The sequence below is a fragment of the Ambystoma mexicanum genome, chromosome 2p (assembly GCF_040938575.1).
Source record: "Ambystoma mexicanum isolate Mex_15411 chromosome 2p, UKY_AmexF1_1, whole genome shotgun sequence".
Classification (NCBI taxonomy): Eukaryota; Metazoa; Chordata; class Amphibia; order Caudata; family Ambystomatidae; genus Ambystoma; species Ambystoma mexicanum.
In genome coordinates this window covers 631,008,225-631,032,860 of record NC_090923.1, presented here as the reverse complement: position 1 = coordinate 631,032,860, position 24,636 = coordinate 631,008,225, and the positions used below count along the sequence as shown (strand labels likewise).

Here is a 24,636-nt window from a genome sequence, read left to right as displayed (position 1 = left end):
TCGCCACAATGCATCTATGGGGGATATTGAACATCCTCTCTTCACCTACAACTCCTTTTATTCTTGTGGTGCTTGCCCATGAAACTCTATTTGGGTGACATGCAATGCACTATACCTTTCTCTCAATATCTTGTTGCGCACGCGTTTGCAAGCGTTGGATGGGCTGAATTTCTGTAAAATATGCTGCTCGTTTCGCTTCTGCAGCTTCCTTGCCGCGGGAGATCATGTCCTCCTCCCTCGTCTGTGCCTGGCACTTCACAACTGCTGTTGCTGATGGGAGTTGTAGTGCGTCTGAGTCTGGCTAATAGGGTCACGTGCTGCACTGGTGTACTGTGGGTGTGTTATGTTGCGGTGTTTGTGACTCCAATCATTGTGTACTTACTGTTTGCTTTGTTGAGGCTGTATGCAGATTTTTCATGGTATGGGAAATTGGAGCAGACATTGTTTTTTCATTCTCTGATAAACGAAAAGATCACATGTTAGTCAAGGTAGTTCGTAATGAGTTATTGCATTGCATAGCAGACATTTCTGTACTTTGTCAACCCTCATAGTTTGTGCTTTAGAAGCACTATGCTTCAAACCAGTGTACTGTGCAATTTGCCCAGTTCTTGTGTTTTTTCGTAAAATCATTGGGTCTATGGGAAAAGAAATCCATTACGATAAAAAAAAAAAAAAAAAAACTTTCTACATTATGGTACAATATTTTTCGGTGGTTTATTTCAGTAGGAGGAATTGAATAGGTGTATGGTTTTTGGTTTTTGAAGTGGTGGTACTATTGTTGTAATTAAATACCAGTTGGCGTATTCAAATTGTTTATTTCTTGTTGCATTTTAGCAGTATTCTTTTATCTGTTTGGTTGTTGCAGAATGTTCAGGCAGTTAAAAAAACCTGTTGGCGTATTCTAACTGTTGATAGTTTTGAAGTTGTTGAGGGCATTTTTATACGTAATAAGTGTTGTAGGGTTTCCTTAGAAAAATGTATATTGCAGTTGTCTGGTTGGTGTATTGTAACTGTTTATAGTTTTTCCACTGTTAGATAGCTGTTGTCCTATTCTATTAGTTTATGGATTTAAAGGTTGTTGAGGACATTTTGTAGATGTTTATACTCAGGTTAGTGAATACATGTTGGTGTTAAGAATGTTAAGTAAGCATTTACAAGATTTGCTGGTAATCTTTATTTTAGAGTAATGGAAGTATAATTACATTCAAACCATCCACATTTCTTTATGTATGAAATGTAGTGACCTGCATTGGTTGTGTCTCCTGCGTGGTAGATTATGCCTACTGTTGTGAAGGTTTTCTTACCAAGTGATACTTGTCATGTGTGAATCCAGTCTGCTTGCAGTTGTTTTTGGTACCATCCGAATTGTAACGTAAAAGCATTACTATTACGTATTCATGTGATTGTATTTGTAAAGTGGAACGATTATACATACACAAAGCGTTCATTAGGGATTTGTTCCTGTTCCACATGGTTGTAGAGAGTGCATGTATGTTTCCATGTGTATGAAATCTGGAAGATTTCATATATAGGTATGTTTTTGTTTTCCAGTACTTCTAGTGGATCTTGTGTGTTTATAGTGAATCTGACCATTCCAGCACAGTAGTCCAATTCCTGCCTTATTCCAGAAACACTGTGGGCCTCATTACACGGATGGCGGTAAGGATTTACCGGTACTGGTATTTTACCGGTAAATCCTTACCGCCTTACTACGAGGTCCCTTTGCGGGTTGGGGGATTTAACGCCTGCTTTTTGCAGGCGTTAAAAACCAACCCGCAAAGGGACCCAGGGAGCTAATTACGGTACCGCAATTTGCGGTACCGTAATTAGCGCCTTCCCCATTCCCATTGAGCCCTATGGGCCAAAAATGGGAATGGGGAAGGGCAATGGTGGAAGGGGGGAATTACCGCCCCGCCAACCTTGGAATGGGGCGGTAATTCCCCTTTCCGTCAAGGCGGTGCCGGTATTTTACCGGCATGAACCATGGCGCTAATAGCGCCATGGTTCTCCGCCATCCGTGTAATGAGGCCCTGTGTGTTGTCAGGATTGTTTGTTGCATTTCTGTGAAGGACTAACGTTTGCAAACATAATTGGTCAGTCCCGTTTAAGTAAATGTTTTCAATAATTGGTGGCAATTGGAATCGAATATTGATTGCTAAATTTGCATAGCAATTTACACCATTTGTATTTGAAAATTTGAATGGACCAGACAGTTCTGTGTCTCCAACATTTGTTGGAAGTGTGTGTTGTTTCTTTGAAGATGTAGTTGGTTTTGTTTGTGCAGTAGATCCTCCTTTGGTTGTGGTCATTGATGAAGTATTAGCTCCTTTTAATTTCTTGGGAGGTATGGGTGTTAGATCCTGTATAATTTGAGTCTGAACTAGTTTTCTTTTACAAACATTAGCTTTTTGAGGAACTGGATAGGTTTTGAGATGGGGTGCGTAGAGTGCACGTAGTCTATTGTATTCTAGAATGCAAGGATTATCAGTGTTTACTTTACGTGCTTCAAGTGTACATAGGTGTGATAGTGCTACATAGTTCATGCCTACTTTAAGCACTGTGCTGCCAATATCTATCAATTCTTGATCTAGGGTAAGACCTTGTGATTTATGAATGGTGACTGCGTATGCTAGAGATGGAGAAAATTGTTCTCTGCGTACATACATGTCTTTGAAAAGAAGGAATCCGGCTGTTGAGCGTCCTATCTTTTAACCTCTGATAGTTTGCCAAAGTGAATATTGACAAATGGAATGTTCTTGTCACGTGGGTATGTTTGAAAGCCAACAACTGTACCAAGTGCTCCATTAACTACATTAACTAGTCCTTGCTCCATGTCAAGGTTACGTTTGATGTCATCTTTAATGTCCTGGGTGCTAGTCTTAGCAGTGCACGGTGGTGGCGCGAGTTATGGTTGCTTAGCTTACCATAACAATCGAATTTCAGGGGGTTTTCAGTTTTACTTGGAACCATAACGTCCGTTTAACAAAGTTTTTTTTTCACTGAATTTCATAGGTTTTTAGTAGCGCAACGTAACCATAACATCCCTTTAACTTTTTTTACTGAATAAATAAATATATATTATATATATATATTTACATACACACCAATACCAAATACTAAATATATTTCATCTGTATGCGGTAACAGAACTCAATTGCTCAGAGGCAAAGCAAGTTGCTCACTTTGAAATATATTTAGTATTTGGTATTGGTGATACACCAGATTGCTTTGCCCCTGAGCAGGTGGAGTTATGAATTAAACCAGGCTGAGGGCATTGTGACAGGTCACTACATTTCATACAATTGAGTTCTGTTACTGCATACAGATGAAATATATTTAGTATTTGGTATTGGTAATTGCCACTTCAATGCCAGTGAAGATTCAAATAAACCAGCGTGTCTATATAAGATACCAGTGCTGGAAAACGACATTTACAAGCAAGTAACTTTATTGTACTCATAATTACAAACACATTCTTAATCCTTCATCCCCTTTCTGGCATTCAGTCCTTCCTCCATCCGTTTGTTGCTGTCCTAGTTGGAACTATTTGTCCCCTTTAGTGTGGCGAAAGTAAGACAGAACTGGCAGGTGTTGGGGTGGATCTTAGGAGTGGGCTTTTGTGGAGGTTTGCAGAGTTCCCTTTAGTTTTACATGCTGTGCAATCACTTGAGGCCAATACAGAATGGGGAAGGTTCCCACTTACGTTGGCAGTGCCTATCTTTTTTTGTTATGTCTTCTGTAGTTGCATGTGTGGCAGTCTTTCAAGTCTTGCTTGAAATGGCCACATCTTCCTAGTCCTTTTCTAAATGGAAACAACGGCACTTATGTTCTGGAACCATTTTTGCCCTGACACACATGAGGCATTAAGGCTGCAGATACCTTTGATGTCAAATGTCTGCAACAAGTGTTCGGAGATGTTCCTCCGGATGACAGCTCACACAGACCTCATTCTTGTAGTTAGGTACATTTTTCTTCTTTGTATGTAGTAGTAGGGCCTTCTCAAAGTGAAGGGCTATTTGTGATCTCTGATAGCTCTGCATTTGAACGATCCCAAGACATAAATGCAATTTATTTTTAGTCTCTCTTGTTTGCCCAGTAGGAAAAATTGGAAGTGTAATCAAAGCTAGGCCCTTTGTTACGAACACAAGAACAGACCAACTTGCCACATTTGGGTTAGCTGCTTTGAGTTACTTGGAGCCTCTTAAGAAACGCAGAGTTGTTTTTCTATCATAAAATTAAGTGACCATTTTTTTTTCTTTAGCTACAGAAAGCTCTCTCAGAGTTGGATAAGACAAAGGAAGAGTTGCGGAACTCCCAGAAGGAGCTGCGTGGTGCAGACAAAGAAATCCTGGTGAGTGTTCAATTTTGTGTGTTGGCATACTTTTTAGTTGGAATGGAAAATGTATTGGAGACATTTTAAATAAAGGAATAAGAATGTGTAACTTGAAAAACATACATGGTAGCTGTAATTATCTTCATCAGGAACAGCAGAAATGGACAGTTACTTGAGAATAAATATATGATGAAGATAACATTGGAACCTTAAAACACACTTGACTGAAGCAGGGACCAAAATGGAGATTGCATGAACAGGAGCTAAAACCATCTCCTAGTTATCCAGCATTAACCTGTGACCAGGAGCTATCACTGGAGAACCAGGAGCTAGTGCATAACGTTCAGTAAATCTAACTTCCACATCAGATGCTCGTTTTTTTCCCTATTTATGACCCATCATACTTTAAATGTCCTATAAATGTGTCCTTATGTTTGTCTCAAATAAACTGTTACATTCATATAGGAGTGTTTATTCGTCATCAGTTGGCCTGAGGTACCAAGAGTGACACCTGGTATGAAGCTAACTAGACTCTTCTAAGCTACAAGCATGAGCCAAATAGTTCCCAGCTCCCCTCTATTTCGAACCCTGCTGAAGAATAGACAACCATTCAGAGAAGACTGATAGATGGGGAAAAGTGGGCATATTTGGTGAACTTGGGATGGGATAGAAACATGGGCTGGAGGCATTAAAGCTTTTGACAGCAAATCTATGGGGTTAGAGTGTTTACATCTAAGAAAAAGTAGATATTTAGTCATAGTTTGAGAGGGTTTTAGTCAGTAGATTTTTATCTTCGTGTCCTGTGATGTGTTGGCCCTTAACGCAAAGCTGTTTTAACGCTTTAAACAATATCAAGTTCACCTTTACACGATGTAATTGTTCTGAAGCACCAGTTGGCCTCTGGAGACCACAAATACATCCGCAACTTCGTCCACAGGTGGAGTGAGCTGAGGTATAACTGTCCATTCATGGTTGTATACACTGCTCCATTTGCAGTGAGCTCACATAATTGGCTGCAGCGCTGGTGTCGTATTCTGTTCGCCATGGTGCGATCTGTTGAGAAATAAGTTTGGTTGGGTGCATCAAAACCGTCAAACATTGTTTGAACTCATCCCCCAAGATGTACGCAGACCTGTGAGCATCAGAAGCACTCCGATCCGGAGATACTGGCATATGCATACGCCTTTCTGTCACTACTTTGTGCTGGGACAAATGGTGATCCTTACAGGGTTGCGTCCACATGCAAAAAAGGGCCAAGGGCCAAGGGCAAATCATAGACCCAATTCTTCTTGAGGGTAACAACTTCGAAAGCTGGGCCTTTAAGAGGCTGTTCATCTGTTTGAACACACTGTTGTCTGAGGTTGGTAAATAGAACACAGATTATGCTTTTTTCCTAATAGAGCTGCACTTGTTTAAAGAGCTGATTGAAGAAGTGTATGCCATTGTCTGACCTTAATACTTCACACATTCCCCATCAAGGAAACGCTGTTCGTACAATAAATGGGTCCTCCGATTTGGCTTCTGGGTGTGCACATGGTCCAGCCTCAATCCAACGGGAGAAGAGGCGCACAACCACTATTCAATATCTAAATGTGTTGCACCGTTCTCCTGTGTCGGCGTCGTCGATATGAAGCTCACTGAAATGCACAATAGGGCGAGACAAAATGACTCGTAATGTCTGCAGTGTTTACCCAGTGTTGTAGGTCTGACAGTGCAGTTAGGAACAAAACATTTTTTAGTTACTGCATGTTCAGCACGTAGCAGTCCTCCTATAGGTCAGCAGCAATGTGCTGCTTTGACACATAAAAACGTGCTCATCACCAACTCAATAGGGAATCACTTTACCTGTAGCCCCCTTCTCCACATCAGGTCTGTCGGAGACTGGACACATCCTCTTTTTTTAGCCACAGCACTTTTTCCTCTTGTAGAGCGCTGCCCTGTAATTTGTCACTTATTGGCCGGGGTTTGTAAAGGGCTGGCAGTTGTAATTGCATATTTTTAAATTTGGCGTATTCAGCAATTTCTGGAATTGGGGAATATGCTGCGTACTTAGCTGCTGTCTGCTGCAGCATTTCTGAGAGAAATGTAGTCTGTATTATTGGTGTGAGCGCTGCATTTCACCACTGCTACTAGAGTGGGCCTCAATAAGGCATGAATTAACCTGTTCAGCAAGGCTGCATGTTGTACATGGGACCCATCTGCTCTTCTAAATCCCCTCCTTTTCCACTTGGATAACCCAGAATGCACAGTCATGGTGACGTAAGCAGAGTCTGAATAGATAGTCACTCAGCATCCCTGTGATGCTGCCAATGCTTCAATAAAGGTAATACGTTGTGACTACTTGGGACAAATAATGCATGGGTAACCTTTTTAGCACTAAAGTCTTATTCTCCATCCTCTAAGCGGACCACTGCTACTCCTGTGTGTCTCCTGGTCAATAGTTGCTGGCACATCAACGAAGAACACTTCCCAATCGTCAAGGGCATAATCTCACACTTTTGGTGTGTCGTCATCTGGCCCCTCATAATTGGTGCGGTCATGTACATCGTCAGTAACAATCTGTCAGAAATGTGTATGGATTCAGTTTTGCAACGCACTATGTGGATGTTGGGGCTGGACAATATTTTCTCATAGGCGGATGCCCGCTGTGTAGTCAAGGTGTATTTTGATCTCTCTAGAATGGAAAATACTGTTGCTCTACGTAAAGCTTCACTGAACGCCCAATCGGAATCGTAGCTGACTTCTCTATGGCAAATGCTTGGACATGGAGTGCTTTCTCAAATGGGAATTGTCCCTGAATTACAGAATCTACCATGCCACTATAATATGCCTGGGTTTATGGCCCATTGTGCACTTTTGTGTCAGTACAGCTGTCATCATGTGCCCATCGGAATGTGAAAAGAGGTAGAATTCTTGTTTGTAGTCGGGCGTGGCTAGGACAGGGGCCGTGGCACTCGCATCTTTCAACTCTTGGAAACTAATAAGCATGTTCTGCATCCATGTGATTGGGCTTTGTTTTCTGGGCATCTTTCAGTTCCTGTAACAATGGTCATTTATAGAAACGATGGTCCACTTTCACAAAAAACTGCTGACTAGCGAGAACCTGAATGCAGCAGAACAAGTGTCTTATTTGTCGGCCATAAAACTGCCACAGATATCTGAACAGCAAAAAGAAAAATTGGGGGCCCCTTTCACTATACAGGAAGTGGGTGATGCGATAGCAGCGCTACCTAGGGGAAAGGCACCTGGCCCAGGTGGCTTAGGAAATGGGTTCTACAAAATGTTCCAGACGCATCTGGCAACCCCACTTACTCGCCTTTTCAACCTAATCAGGGATAGGGGAGCAGTTTCCAAGGATATGGGACACCCGGTCACGATTTTACCCCTAAAGCCCGGGAAAGACACGGTAGAATGCTCCAGTTACCGCCCATAGCTCTCCTCAATACTGACGCAAAACTGTATGCAGAAATACTGGCGAATCGGTTGGCGACAGTATTGCCAGAGATAATACACGCAGACCAGTCAGGCTTCGTACGGGGGAGAGACACTCAGGATAACGTCAGGTGCGTAATTGACATCATACATTGGGGGATCAGGGGGGTCCAGAAATTTGCTATTGCTGCGCTTGACGCCACACAGGCATTCCACAGCATAGACTGGGAGTACTTAAAACTGGTACTAGAGGGTTTTGGCTGTGGGACGACCTTCACCAAGATGGTTTTGACAAATTACCAGCATCCATCTACGCATCTAATGGTGAACGGCTACTCCTCAGAAAGAATCCATATCCGGAGAGGTACTCGGCAAGGGTGCCCTCTCTCCCCTCTCATATTCGCCATGGCAATGGAGCCATTTGCCTACAGAATTAGGGAAGACCCGGGAATTAGAGGGGTGCAAACTGGGGAGATCCAAAATAAGATACCCCTATATGCAGATGATATCATGCTTTACATGGCAGACTCAAAGCACACGTTACGCAGAATAATTAAAGAACTGCAGAAGTTCGAAAAGACATCAGGGTTCACAATAAACTATTCAAAATCCAAAGCACTGAACATAACCGAAGGAAGCGGAGACATAGCACATCTGAAGGAACGGTATCCCCTACAGTGGGAAAAGCAGTCCCTGGAATATTTAGGGATCCGTATCACTAGATCCATAAAGAACTCGCTCAAAGCAAACATTCACACCCAGAGGTAAAAAGGGCTGGGTTACGACCCCCAGTAGGCCTAGAACTCACAATACGGGAGGGGACACATGAAAGAGGGATTACCAGACTGTACAAGCTACTAGACAAAGTGCAAATAGATGATACCCTCCAATATATGAAGGACTGGGAGCGGGACATAGGGGAGGAGATCACACAGGAAGAATGGAGTCAAATCTGGAGGAGGGCTCACAAACTATCCAAATCCACTGCAATTAAAGAATCTGCATACAAATTATGTTATCGCTGGTATTTGCCCCCAAGTAGAATACATAAAATGAATCCCACGTATCCCCCAGAATGTTGGCGTCCGTGTGGAGAAAGAGGTGACTTGTTCCACGTGTGGTGGTCATGCCCAAGGATAAAAGTGTACTGGAAAGAAATACTGAGCCTAATTAGAGACATAACGGGCGCAGACCTACCATGGTCCCTGAAAGTCATCCTGTCGGGGGCAGTGACAGAAGGGATATATGCAGCCTCAGGGAACAGAGCGGCCCTCATTACCCACCTACTGGCTGCAGCAAGGATGACAGTGGCCCAACGATGGAAGACAGTGGAAGGCCCTACAGCCCCATGGTGGTGGGTGAAGTGTGGGGAGTTATGGCAATGGAGAACATCTGCGCCACAAAATCGGGGACGTACTTGAAATTCTTGGCCATGTGGGATCCACTTTAGGACTATGTGGGGGAGAGGGAGGCTCAATTCTTTAAACTCAGGATTCTAAGAAACATCCATATTAGATAAAGACAGCAGAAGACATGGAGGAGGAGTGGGCTCATGAAACTGCTCTGGTTAGAACCATGGTTTAGATTGGTTTGAATAATAATAATAATAATAAGGAAAGGGGGCGGGAAGGGTGGGTGAGGGTGGGAGGGGTTGGGGGAAAAGTTTGAAGACAATACTTGTTTTAATGACAAAAGTTCAAGTATGTTGAATAAAGGGTTCATATGGGTTATAATGTTTACAACACATGCTGTAACTAAAGGCCAATTATTGTCTTAAGTAAAAATGAAAATAAAGTTGATTAAAAAAAAACAATGGTCATTTATACGTTTTATAGTTGGAAATGTATGCCCGGCAGTAATTACACAACACTAGAAATGACCATACAATACTGGTGCTTCACTCTGTCTACTTTGTACCCTGGATTAGCTAGCAGTTGCAATAAGGTGATAGAATCGGCTCTACATTGCTGTTTGTCGGTGCTACGCACCAACAAATTGGGCACAATGTTGTTGGACACATGTATGTTCCCCAAGTCTGCATGTAGCACCCTGTTAAAAATGCTAGGAGACTCGCAGTACTGGGGCAATCATGTATGTTGGAACCTCCTCCCACCATGTATGAATGATGTGAGGTATTGGGAGTCAGGGTGCGATGGAACTGAGAAGAATGTGTTTTTTCAGGTCAATGGCACTGAAATGGGTTGCAGTTCTGGATATATTGCATAGTATTGTCGCAGGGTTGTGAACTACCGGAAACTCTGCTTGTACTATGTCATTCAGAGGGCACAAGTCCTGAATCATTCTTCAACAGGATCCTTTTGCTTTCTTGATAGGGCATATGGCCATGTTGCAGGGAGAGTTGGAGGGTACCGAAGTGCATTGATGGTGTCATTTATTCCCTCTTAAGCTTTCTTGTATAATGATACTGCTTTACTCGGGGCAGCACAGCCCCGACTTTAGGGTAATTTGTATTGGAGCCACGGTCCGCAAGAGCCCTACGTCATGGTGGTTGGTCATCCACAACATTTCGGGGACCTGTGCCAGATAGAACGATTGGAACATGTCCTGCCACAAACCTGGGACATGGCAATACACTCTCATAATCTCACAGGGGACAAATAGAGCTAACGCTATTTCTCCATCATCGTCTTTGTCTTCAAACAGGTAAAAATCAGTCAATTTCTTCAGTGGCTTAGTCTGATCTGTGCATAGCACAGTGTGCCAATGCCTACCCTTACTGCCCCCCCTATCAAGACAATCCTCATTTTTGACACTGCCACTCTTCAATGCTCAAGATGAGAATTCTCCCTGTAATGTGTACTTGGGGCAGAGCAGGCCTGAATATAAAGTCTTGGGGTATTCTCCAATACTCCTTTTCCACACAAGGGATTGCATTTTACACTGTGACATGGTAGATCAACAAATCTGGATGTACTGGAATCCCTCGGGCAGCCAGCTCACTCCCTTAGGCATGAATGATTGGGCATAGGTCTTATGTGACGCATTCCCGGGGTTGAACGTCTTGTCCTATAAAGATTCCCGGGGTTGAACGTCTTGTCCTAAAAATATGACAGGAGATGTTTCTGAAAACAAGGGGGCCTGCACTGTCTTGCCACCTACTTTGATGACCAACTATTCAGTAAAATCAACTGATTTCACTGCTCCAGTGAGGCCCTGTGTGTCCATAATCTCACCTGATGGATGAAAATGCCCCTCCTTAATGCATGATTTGGTGACACCTGTATCTACCATGAAAATTAAAGGTCTGTTGCCTATCTCCGTGCCCATCCAGGGTTCCTCTTCTGGGTCGGCAGTGACTGACAGGACTGGGCATGCAAGATCTCTCTGTGGGCTGTTCTAATCTGGGTTGGTGTTTGTCACTGGAAAGACACACTAGCCCCTTGATAATGTGTGACAGTAGCATTGGGATCTGATTATACCCACCTCCAAACCTGCTTCTGCACTCTCAAAAAATCTCCCATCTTCCCACATGTTCAAAACTGCCCAATATTTCCCTCCCCTGGCCACATTCCTACAAATACTCCTATTGCCCCTCTACCCTTGAAATCCCTCTCTCCTCTGTGGGTACCCCTCGCTCCCTGGGGCCACCTTTGATATTGTGGCTTAAACCCACCATTCCATTTGTATCCTCCTGTCCATCAATCAATCCAGTATTTATAATGCGCACTATCATTGAAGGCATCTTGGCGCAGCACAGATACTAGGAGAGAGACGTCCAGCAAATAAATGGGATTTAGTCTGCCTGTAAACAGCTCGAAATCTTCAGTGCGCCCTAGTGGTGCCGGGGGTTGTACCAGAGTTTTGGGCCAGCAGTGTAAAAAGCTCTACCTCCCACTCGTTCTTTACGATAGCTAGGTATCTTCAGTGGCACTACGCCTGTAGATCTAAGCAAACGCCCCTGGCAGTAGGGTTGTAGTTTGTCCTGGATAGCCAGGCAACCCTTCCCATTCAAGGCCCGGTGGATAATACACATGGTTTTTAATTTGACTTGTGCTGAAACAGGTAGCCAATACAGGGATTGGCAAGCTGCCGTGACATGACCATAAGGAATGCTCTTAACCAGGCGAATAGCCATATTTTGCAAGACCTGTAGACTGTGAATTGGGTATGCAGACTGGGAAAGATAAATGGCATTGCAATAATCAATGCTCCCATAAAGGCAAGCTGCAACCCCCTGAGCATGAAGGTCCTCGGGAATAAAAGGAAGGACTTTCTTGAGCTGCTTCAGTTTAAGGAAGCATAGCCCACAGACAGTGTTAATCTGTCTCTCCATCGCTATAGACGAAGATATTTTTACACCCAGATTTCTGACCGCATCTGCAGGGACCGCCACGGGCCGAGTGACATTGGCCAAAAATCTGAGGACCTGCTATCTGATGCCCCGGCGGAACCGATGATTAAAACTTCGGTCTTCTTTTTAAAATCTTTTTTTTTATTTAGCATTTGGTTCCAAACTTAAACCTTAGCTACAAGAAAACAGAGTAAAAAGAAAACAATGTAATTTAAAAACAGAAAAATTAAATTTGTAAAAAACTTAAATACTGATTCATGATCTCCGTTTCTCTTCCTAGGTAAACCAAATTAAGTGAACTCATACTCAATGTCAAGAGGTTGTATCAGATGTCTTACACTTCAAGGCCACAGTTTAATTAGGGGCACCTTCAACTTCAATGTACAGCTCAACTTTGGTTTACTTGACCACCATTAGTTCAAAAAGTTCTATCAAGAAGGCCAGTAAAGCTAAAGTAAATAATTTGTGTGCTCCACATCAGCCTTCCCTCACCAATCCTCAGTTGAAATAGTTGTACATTTGCAGAGGTGCTTAGCCAGCCATTATGACCGGAGATCATTAGAACCAGGGCAGGTTATGGTAAGATGGAATGTTCCTCGATCAGTCACACAGCCGACACCGAAAGTCCTACATGCTTATATTTACAAGGACATTTTGAAATGTAAGGCAGCAATGAACCCCTTGCTCTAACATCCTTGAAATTGTCGCTGTAGATCTTTGACTTGGCTCTGGTCTCCAACGTTTGGATCCAATCAAGGTCGTACAGCTTCCATTTTACACGGGCTGGGTCTAACCATAACGACTCCACTGTTTCCCCCAGGTCATCTAGAATGTCATTGAAGAGGTAACTCTAAGTGGTCAATAGGGCATCGGAGGGCCCTGCCATAGTCAAACCAATTGCTGCAAGGCCTCCTTCCGTTCCCTTAGCACAGCATTTCCTATACACTGAAAGGGTTTTCCAAACCATAATGGAATACAGGGATGTCAACCCCAATTCCACCCTAATGACCTGAATTAGCACACAGTTCGGCAACCGTAGTACCTTTCTCCAAAATAAGCCTTCAAGTTTTCCCCACACTAATGCAGAGTGTGAAAAGGAAGTTTCTGCCACTTAAGTCAAGATCGGAGCCACCTTTAGGCGAAAAAATCGATCACTGTGTCAAGGAAAATGTGCACTATTTATTCAGAATGATACTGGCTTGAGCGGCTAAATTTTTGTCTTGCTCCGCAAGGATAGTTCCCTTTGGATATCAGCAGCACTGTCATTTAGGCAGAGCCCCAAGTCGGTGAGTGCTGAAACTTCTAGGATTTTTTCACCTTTGATAACCATGCTTTTGTGGCACCACCTTTCTTCTTCTTTTGACCGAAGGTAAGCATCCTTGATTTTCTGGCATTGATTGTAAGCACATTCAGCTCCACATACTTTTCTAGGGTGTCCTAGAAAATCCTGTTTGCCAAGGGTCATAATGATGGGTTTGTGGCCCAGTTGGAAAGGGCCTTGAGACGCAATGACACAAAGATTTTGCCACGAACGTCTAAAAGGGCGCTGGGCCTGTAGTTAGCTGGAAGCGCCCTATCGCCCTTTTTGTATATCGGCACAATGGTTGAGCATGTCCAAGAGGGCAGGATTATTTTGTCCTTTTTTAATTTGTTCGACCCAGAGCCTCATTTTAACTGGCCACTGTTTCTGGTCTTCTTTCAGATGCAAATTCGACCCTCCACCCGTGCCTGCTGCTCTTGAATTACTGGCAATCAAAATCTGATCACAGATTTCCCTCTGGGCCCGGATTAGCTTGTGACTGGCTCTCTTCGGGGCCGGCAAATACTTGCTCAAAATGGTTCTTCCATTTTTCGGCTGGTATCGGATTAAGCAGCAGAGCGTCTTGGGGGACCAGGAGGTGGTTTATAAATCTCCACATCTCGGCTGTATTTTTCGAGGATATGTGGTGTAACATTCATTACGCCTCCCGTTGCAACATCAGATGTTTATACGACTTAAGCCAGCTCTTAAAAGCTTGTTTAAGCCATCTTGCGCGTTCCCTGACCTCCACCGTTTGACTTGCAGAGTTTGATCTTATTTCCTTAGTCGAGGCCTTTTTCCTTTTAGCGACTTCTTGGTCATATTTATGACATATGCTAAATCCAGCTTTATTTGATAAGATCGTAGTAGCTTAAGCTTTTAAATGATTCTTGGGATAGAACTTGGCTGGTATTGAGATTGATAGGAGCGGGGGATAGAAGCAATCTGGACCGCAGCCTGTTTCCTCCTGGTTCGATTTCCCGGTTGTCACTTTGCTGCTTACAGTACTTTGCTGGCCATTTAGACACTGTTATAAATACGATGTTCTGGTCGCTCTTAACAAATACCCAGACCACCAAGTTTGATATGTCGAAAAATAGTGATTCTGAGGCAAACGCATAGTCTAGGACTTTTGCTTCCAAGCCCCTCTTCCATGTTGGCCTTGGGGTTGGGGGGGGGGCAGTCTCCTGTAATGTGGCAGTTCACCAGATGTATGTTCCTTTCTGCCAGTTCTCTCCTCCAATATAACCCTCACCACTTGCTGAAGGGCCAAATGAGGCATGTCTTCAGTGAATTTTAAGGCACTATCAAAGCAGTGGATATTCAAGTCTCTGCACTCTAGGACCTCTAAATTTGCATAGTTGGCTCTGGCTTCATCGATAAGTTTGAACACTATGCCTGTTAACCTATCGCCCCACTTAGATGCCATTTTACAATACGGATTTACCACCAAGACGTTCTTGATACTTCCAACTGAAGGCAGTCCTGTCCGTATTATTATTGTCTAGATCAAGGGGGAAGTTGAAATTCTGAGATCGCATAGTTTCTTTCTACATGGAGGGCTATAAGAAGACTGGCCGTTGGTCTCCCAATGAGGCCTTTTTCTGCCTGATTAAATGTTATAGAAAATCCCTCCAAGAGTGGTGGGACCTCAGCCACGTCTCCTGAAGACACACTATATCCAGCTCCTGGAGGTTTGGATACCCTCTCTGAACAAGTGAAGGAAGCCCCGTGTGTTCCAGCTGCACATTCTCACTTGACTGCTCAAGACCTGTATCTGCTCAGCTCCCCCAAGATCCCCACGCTATGAGCTGGTATTTCCACCAGCCAGGATCCCCCCCCCCCCAACCAACCCCAATCATCACCCAAATTGTGGCGGGTCAGCAGCCGGTCTCTCTGGTCCTTCTTAAGGTTAAGGTTGTAGTCCTGGGGGTAAGTCGATGGACGATGGGGGCGTCACCTGGAAACTGGATCTAGAGATGGATCTTTCATCTGGACCCATCTTCTTCATACAGCGATCAGGGGTATTCCGATGTTGGGCAGCCCACTCCTTGAAGTTCTTCACTTGAGTGATTTTGGGGGCGATAAGTGAGGTTTCGGCTATCTTAGTCGTAATCCAATAGCCCAAAGCCTAATGGTAACAACTTTGCCCATTGCCTTAATAAAATGTCTTTCTTGCTCACTGATGAGAGATGGAGTAAGATTTTGTCCAGACAGTGTTCATCCGTGAATACCACCAGCAGTAGATCTTTAGATTTTATTTCATTAAGTGCCGGAATAGTGTTCATAAGACACACAACATTTGTTCTAGTCAGGACTAGGGACTAGGTTATCCTTAATAATTTTCTCTCCAGCGAAAGTCTAAGGTCACTTATCCCAGCTTTAATTGATCCCTTTGATGTTGGAGGTACGTGTTGATCAACCTTTACCGGCGGAGAGTGAAACTTCTGTCTTTTGCCGTTAAGCTTTAACCAAGATTCTCATGCCTGCCTGTACCACCCTGTTATCTGTGCATCTTGCAGTGCTGCCACTACCGCTCCTTACACTGATATCTTTGCTAATTTCTTTTGTACCAGTTTTGCTTACTCATTTTGAAGTCGTTGGGCCCTTTCCTTCTCTTTTTCTTTTAACCATTTAAAGTGATGTATAATTATAGACTGTTTCCACCCACCCCTTCACCTCTATCCCAACAATCTTGTCTAGTGCTTTCTGTACTTCCTTGGGAAACTCCTTCTTAACCACAAAATAGAAAAACGTGATGGACCGATTCCAAGCTTTACCCGTTTCTGCCCTTCACATCTCTCGTGTCTGTAAGATATGCTGGACAGAGTCCTCATCCCCCCATCGTGCGCTGCATAATGGACTGAAGATCTGGGGTATAGGGGTAGACATGGCATAACGCTGCCCACACTTGTGCTCTGGTACCATTTTAAAATGGGCCCTGTCATGAATATCATCCCCCATCGTACACCTGGATACTGTGCTTTCACCCATATATAGTCGACCTCTTCTCCCAATATGGCAGCAAATAAACTTTCCAAATCGCCCACTGCCAAAGTAACACCTACCGTTTGTTTTTCAAATGCGTAAATCCACTTCCCCGCTCCCGCAGTGAGAGACAGCAGTGTTTATATTAAATTATTTTTATCCATGTGTGGCCCCAGAATATACTGCGCCCTTTCTGGTCCTTATGCAATAAGGGAACTGCGTCCTTGTCATCTTCTTTATCCTTCACTTCTCTGCTAGTTTGCCCCTTGCTTCTGTAAAGTACCCAAACCTGTTCCTCAGCCTGGGTCCCCATAAACTCTCTACTCTGGGTGATATCCCGGGCAGGGCTTCCCCCAGCTCCCACTTCATCCATCGTGTCCCACTCCTCCTCTCCTACCCCCCCCTACTCAGACCGCACTAACCCATAATCCAAACTTCCAGCTCACTGCCTTCCTGCCCCACTATCCTCCTTCTCTATATGTACATCCCTGATGGCGGCATTGTCAATCCTAAACAATATGCCCCCTTCTCCATTCATCCAGCCTCCATGTGCCGTCCGTCTGTCTGTCCCTTCCGTCCATCCTCAACCTTGCCATCTCCTCTTGTGTTCTTTTCAATGCTTTCTCTAACTCTTTCTGAGTTTTCCGTTCCTGCCACCATGCTCCTGTTATATCAGAGCTACAGATGCCATTGGATTGGGGAGATTCTGATATTGGGCCAATGAGTATTGAGTGGGCTCTGTAGTGTGGGGATGGACCTGCATAGGGTTTGTATATCCTGATGCTGCCCTTGTAGGGTGCCACCTTAGTGGTGTTATGGGTCTCGACGACTGGAGTTCTGGTGGTACTGGGCCAAGGGTCTCTGCACTGGACAGGGCTGTGGGGACGCATACTGTTGGGGGCCCTATTAATGTCTTTGCCTGTTCTGTGGGAGCTTCCTCCAAATCTTCTACCATCTTCCACAACTCTAACACTTCTTTTCTATTTTTCAACTTCGTCACCTTGTATTTGGAGGCCAAAAACATGTGCATGTGATCCAGAACCTCCTTGTTGTTAGTTCCTTGCTCGGGCCAGGTTCGAAACAGAGCACACCCTTTCTATCGGCTACCCACTCCTTGTGGTACTTCAACATTTTCTTTATACAGTGCTCGGGAAGCACACAATTACTGTAACTGGGTAGTGGGTGCCATTTGAGCATCCCCTCCACCCTCGTTGTCCCCTTGGTTTAACCACAAAATGCTACTTTTATCTGAGGTCCTAACCAGCGGCACCTCGATCGCCCCGTTCCCCCACCCCTGTCTGTCCCGCCCTTCAACACCTAGTCTCTCCCCAGCCTGTTCAATCTCTATACCGTTACCTGTTCCTGCCTTGCTCCTTCTCTCAATCAAAGCTCACACCACACACTCCCACACTTTCTCATATCACTTGCTGCGAATTTCGCCTCACAGAAGTTAACACATATTCTACACCACCAACCCTCCGCACCAATACAATATAAAAACACAACAATAAAAAAGACTTACTTTCGTTCCACCGCCCCCCTTATATCTGGTGGGGAGATTGCAGGCCCACTCAATATACATCGTCTCTACCTCTTTTCCGTTTCTCCCTTAAAGACACAGTGCTGTCTTCTTCCCTAACTTGTAAAAGATCCCTTTACTCCATTATCCTCCTTTAATCCATATTATAAAAAATAAAAAATGTCAAAACTGCCACGTGGTCTCACCCATCTCTTCCACACCTCAGTTGCCGCGTCACCAAACCCTTCCACACTCCTCAACACTCTTGCTCATCTTACATCTGTGTTTTCTCCCGAGCTTCTGTCAGGGAGAATTCTCAAAATTATGCCAATTCCTTCCACCTTTGAGCCCTCCAGCTCTTTTGCTAGACTTTGGGACTTTGAATTTTCCAATTCAATGTGTTTTCTGTGTTGGTTTCTTTTTGAATTATGGAGTCTGACCAACTCCATAGGCATCATCCTTTCATTTGTGTCACACAGCACCCCTTTTCAGGCTTTCCCAAGGTTTAAATACCTTCTCTGGGAGTAAAGTGAAATCGACGTTACTAGTCTTTTAGATTCCTAGATCCAGCACACCCCATCTTACAATAGAGTGCTGGAGAGGTTATTTAGTAGCTCCTGTGTCTAGATACTCATGTAGCAGTCAAATGTTACCCTCTCAGAATGGCTGCTGGCAGTGGGTTTACAACAAACTACCATGATGTTTCCCGACCGCGAGCACCGGTAGCGTTAAATCATGGCAGCCATGTTTTTCAAGATGGCGTCTGAGCCCCCTCTGTAAAAACAGGTCCTGGTCTTTTTTTTCCACATTTCTTTGTGGAAAGGTCCTTCTAGAATTTTGCTGTGCGTGCCAAACCAGGTTTGGTCTGTTTATTCGCCTTTGGCGGGCTTCAGGAGTGAAGACCGCCTCTGCCGTCAGAGTGTCTGGGGTGGGCAGGAAGTGAGGGAGGTGCCGGAAAACTCCCTGTGCTTAGTCTCCTATGAGACCCAAATGCACTCTGTGGTGATTGGCTGGCTGACTGTCAGGCAAGGACCGCCACCTTGCTGGAATGAATGGGAGAGAACTGAATAAAAGGCGAGTTTCTTGGCTTGGAAGGCAGAGTCGACCACTGGAACAAAAGAACCGAAGACTAGCTTGAAGGGGACAGCTGCTGCAACTCCTGGACTGTTGGTTTGCCCTGTGAAGCCCTGCTGCAGGTCCGAATCACCAAGCTCACCTCGACCGAGAAGCCCCTACAAGGGCGACTTCTCTATCTCGGAGCTGGTTGCATTTTCTTCAGAGTGCTGCAGGAAACCTTATAACCAGGGAGAGGGACACCCCTTTGTGTGCGTTACTTACAGCCACCGGAATTGAAGTTTGCCAAGTGCCACCTTTTTGACCAGTCCCAGTGCAGGAGTCCCCACGACTTAGGCACAGGAACAGCAAGATCTGCAGGAACTGCCAGGAACAGAAGTAATCAGCTGCATCTTTTTCTTCACTGTAAGGTACTGTGAAATAAGACTGAGTACTTGCCTCTCGCGGTGAAAGTGTTTGAAACTTTTGCAACTCGCAGGCCTAATCGGCTTGTGCCCCAACATGATTCTTCTTTTTACAAACTACTTCCAAGAACTTGTGCAGAGACTTTACAGTTTACTTACCAGAACCGCTTTATCCTATCCAAGACTTCAGCCCATTGACTTTGGCCTAGCCTATTGAATTGAATTTATTCTTCTGGTGAATTCAAAGTATATGCACTGTCTTAGAATAATTGTAACCTTTCATGTTCTAATAATCTTTGCCTTTTACTCCTCTCGAAAAGTATTCTGAAATAGTAGAAGTATATTTGTGTGTGATTATATTGCCTCTTATGAATGTTTTATAACTGACGGATAAATAAATTAATAAGTATTTATCAAAGAAACCTTGAGTGTAAGAGTTTACTTGAACACTTGTTATTGTAGACCTCTGTGTAACACCATTATTGCTCACATTCCCCTCTTGAGATAAGCCTGGCTGCTCAGCTCCGCTACCAAAACTGTGTAGTACAGACTTATATCAAAGGTTGGTTTGCTTACACCTGTAGTCCTAGTTGTGTGTAGTGATCCCAAAGGGTACTGCATACAAACTTTGCATAACACCTTCTCCATCACAGGGTCCCATCAAATGCCTGCACAATCCGGGAGCAGCACCCATCTCCAAAGGACAGACCGGAATTCTGGCAACACGGCTCCTGTAAACCACTCTAGGTTGTGCACAAGGGGACTGTGCACTGCAGATGGGTGCGCCCCCTTTGGATGTGCAGCAAAAAATCCTCTGTCTCTGCAGAAAATCGGGGATCACGTCGGGGGTCACCAAATTCTTTAGGGCAGACCACAGGCAACCTGATAGTAAAAGACAACCCTCTAAAAAAAAGGCTTGGTGGACCTCTGCAAAATAACCAGGTTTTATTTTTCATAAAAACATAACATGTCAGTAGGGGCATTCACTCCCGACTGCCATGGAGCGCACTGGTTCGTTCAAAGCAAGACCACATTTTAAATGAGGTTGTCATCGCACATGATGCAAGCAATATACAGTAAACATTCCCCCAGCTAATTGGTCGGCCCCTTATATACATACTACCCGCTCCCTATAAAATGTTGAGCGATTGGTTACCATCTCTCTGTGTCAAGCCCCTTACATGTGGTCTTTGGCTCTGTCACTCTAGGTCCTGGAAATGATTGGATCCTCAAGTGTGTATACTTTTCTGCCCACTGAAAACTCACGTGATGTGCACCTAGTAGTTGGACGTGAGCTCAGTGGATGCTCTTGAGGTTAAATTGGTCCTCTGAAATGCGAGGAGCTTCTTTGGATCCAAGACACGCAGGCACCCTCACCTAAAAACTATGAATAAATAAATACCTCCCTCCCTCCCTGGCACTGGCCTAGATGTATCCTCACCCTGTGCACCTTACAATACAACTCACAATATCCTGCTCTGTGCTCCCCCCCCCCCTTGGCAGCAGCAGCCCCCTTCACCTGGGCTCTGCCTGGACCATGCTAATCACTCACCATGTGAGTGATTTAAGAGGTCTAATTTTGGGCATCTGGTAGTTCAAACAGAGTGACCAGTGTCATAGGGGTACCATAGCCCTAAATCTAGACTGTTTTGTCAGCTTTGGACCTCACCCCTGGCCCCCAGGCATCGTCCTGCAGAGACAAGCGCAGCCCTGCTCACACTCAGCTGTTCACATTCCTTTCTAGTTGCATAGGCCTGTAGCATGAGACAAAGGACGGCTGTATCTATTCAGTGTAAAGGCCTTCCATTCTGCCGCCTGAGCTGGGAACGGGGTTGGGAAAAGTGTATTGGTGCTGAAATGACAGGGTGTACTATTGCGGATCCTGGGACCTATCCTTTCTAGGCCTCATCTCAAAATGGCAACAGTTCAGTGCTTATTGTTGAACAGCTGAAATGGGTCTCCTACCCTCCCATTATTGTGAGCTATAATATTCTCACGCCCCCCCCTACAGTCACACTTCAACGTGACACTAATACCCCTAGTACATTTTCCTTAACCTAAATCGTTTTGGGGGGCGGGAGGCTTTGATATGCATCCCAACACAACACAGGTGCCCGTATCAGTTATTTATTGTTGTATCTCTTGGTCCATTAATCAATCTCACTTTTTTAGGATGGGCGGGGCATCACTCTGTGTACTAATGCATTGGAAGTTGAGCATTTGGTTGATTTATCCTTTTTAACTAATTAAAATTATACAGTTGTCTAAAGTTTGGCCTGGTCCATCGGGGCATACTAAAGAGAACACCCTGGTAATATATCTTAGTATCTTTTAGTTGCAGTAACCTCTACATTGGGCCCATGTGTATAATGTGCAAGGCCACCCTGGAAAGGCATACTGGCTACACCACTGCTCCTCAAATCTGGAAAATCCACCCCTTTACCAGGATCTACTCTGCCCTGATCGTGACACTTGTCCTCAGCAGATTAGATCATTCCAGCTTCCTCATGGGAATGCCTTTTTACTCCTTTACACCACATTCCAAAATACTCCACTTTGCTACCTGCACTTTCATGATATTCGCCCACCTCTGTGCACTATCTCCAGGTACGATGGTTGTCCACAAAGTTGCTCCATCTTAAATTACATTCCTCCTAATCTACAAATCTGTTGATGACTTCCAACCGTTACCCCCACCCTGGATCAGGTTAACTCCAGCTGTGTCTAGTTGCCCCTTGCATTCTGCAATATGCATCTCTCCTCAACCCTTATGCTCCCCGCACTCCATGTTGCCTCTCATCTCTCGTTTTTCGTTATTCGCCCTACTTCCTTCCCCCTGACAATAAATCCATCTCCAATTTGCCAGACTTCAAAATTGCTCTAAAAGGTTACGTCCTCTCTTGAAGGTGTGCCTGAGCTGGCATCTTGTAAACTCCCACACTTAAATCCCCTTTCTTTCCATCCCCTGTATACTGTCAGGCAGTCCTCGAATGTATTTAATTACTCTAGACGCTTTAGAGTGTTCTATGTACACTTTAGGCAATCATATGTGATGTGCCCTTGACACCTTATTAATCTATATAGACCATTGCTACTCTTGTGCTATTGTAAGGCACCCTGCCATGGAATTGCCCGGCCATCCAAATGTGTTCCTGTTTAATGCCTCTTTTCGAAGTTCTCCTTACTGTCTTATTACATAAATACAAATAAATACAAAGACTGAGGCTAAAGGATTGGAACGAGGGTGATAATACCCATGTTAAAATTATTTTGTGTTTATGCTGATGTATCTGTCAAATACAGGATTTTGGGTCTTTGCAGTTACACATCGGTGGGATGGGCTCTGGTTTTGTTTACTAACCCAGAAGCGCACCGCTCTTCTGGGGTCTGCAGATCTACTTGCTTTTAAAGAGTAAAAGGTGGAGAGCTAGGATTTGTGCTTCAGGTTCAGATATGTTTTCCTTTTTCCCCCCCAAAGAGCTTGAAGAAGAAGGTGGAGTTCCTGCAGAAGACCTTGAGCACCCCAACGGAGACGAATGAAGCCATAAGCCGTCTGGTATTTGAGAGGTTTGTGCACCTAGTAGTAAATCACCACTCTCCTTCACCTCCATACAAATGCATATCTGTTATCCCTAAAGCAGCATGTCTTCATGCATGTTCGAATTATAATGCTTCAGTAATTTCTCTCGACATAATAATAAAGCTTTTATATAGCGCTAACTCGCCCAGAGGCATCAAAGCGCTGACTAACTGTTGATATTATCATCCCACAGCATGGTACTCCATTTATGGACATCGGAAGGATGAAAGGCTGAGTTGGCCCTGTTGGGAGTCCGCTTGCTACACACAGATAGCGGTGAGCGCTCAGGTCGCTGTGCTATCTTACCACCTACTGGCTTCTGGTAGAAAGTACCATGTACAAGTACTGCAAGGGTGGACAGCATTAGTTAAGGATTTCTCTGGCATTGATCTGAATCATTCACGCAAGAGAAAAAAAACACCAATCGGCTCTAAGAACTGTTTTCATATCTTGCCTCAAAGGTTATACCTTGCCTAGAACAAACGGGCGGCCTATATGTGTCATCTGGTAACAAGTGCTAGTCCCTGCAGAAAGTATGGACCAGCTTCCATGGCAATTGCTTTACGAATTTCCACATGAGTGATGCTGCTCAAGTGAGCTACATTGGCAGCCTTTTTTATTTATATAAATTATTATAAGTTATAAAGGAAACTAGTGCTTTACCATTCATGTGACATTTCACTAGTGGTGACTCATTTGGCAACCATCCTTCCCTTCAGAGCCATCAACCGTACTAATTGTTGTTCTCCAAAGAAGCTGATTCAGAGCCATGTTTTTTTCTATGGGATAGCCCCTCCATTTAAGTTGTGACCGAAACCGGAATAGCTTTCCGCAGTTCCAGGCTTAGTTAAAGGGGTGTTTCTGAAGCCTTCTTGAACCCCTCACCACAAGATCAACCTTAGTGTGTGTACAGGGTTATGCCACGTTAGTCCAAACTCGGTGGTAAACATTGCAAAGCAGTCTGGTTCCACTCTCAGAAGTAGAGAGCACTGTAGAAGGTACAGCTAGTGGTCATAGATACGAGGTGCTAGAACTCTAAAAGGGCCATGCCATGAGACTTTTGCCTCTCCTTTGGCCATATTGTTCTTTGGCCCTGTTCCTGCCATCCTAGGTCTGGAATTGCCATATATGGAATGCCTTTCCTGGTGAAATCTTCTGCTTTTCTGGTGAATGAGGCAGTCTGTGTATATGGCATACATAGGTGAGTCCACACAATGGATTTCCAGAAATGTATGCTCTTCATTATAAAGCCATGTTGAGAAATATCTACAGAAGGTTGCCCCAACTCCCAATTAAAGCCAGTAGGTAAAAAATGGTACAGGTTAGTACTGCCTTAACTACTGTGCCTTTACTGTGAGAAACCAGAAGGTGTCTCACTCACTAGTCCCGGGGGATTCTGTCATCCAGGTGGCTAGTACACAGGCCATTGCTTTTTGATCCCATTCCTGGGGGTGGACCAGTGCAAGAGGATCGTCTGGGTGAGGGGTCTTCGGGGAGTGGGAGTGGGGCACCATAGGTATCCCCTTCCCTGTAACACCTTTACCCCATCGTATCAGGTAGAATATTTAGGAAATCAACCCCCGCCCCCATTCACAAACACTTTTTCACAGACCGCCCGTGACAAGAGAAAACGGACTAACACACTTGGCTCAGATGCAATGGTCAGGCAAGGTCAGGCAATTACTGACCATTAC

The 24,636-nt window shown here is 44.4% G+C and overlaps 1 protein-coding gene across 2 annotated transcripts in view; it reads left to right on the top strand.

Annotated features, from left to right (window-relative positions):
• TRAIP (TRAF interacting protein) overlaps positions 1-24,636 on the top strand; it is a 535,773-nt gene that overhangs the window by 329,656 nt on the left and 181,481 nt on the right. For both annotated transcript variants that reach the window (XM_069644161.1, XM_069644162.1), the window contains exons 9-10: positions 4,262-4,351; positions 22,841-22,929. In XM_069644161.1, the coding sequence (XP_069500262.1) occupies positions 4,262-4,351; positions 22,841-22,929 (179 nt within the window). The remainder of the gene's footprint in view (positions 1-4,261; positions 4,352-22,840; positions 22,930-24,636) is intronic.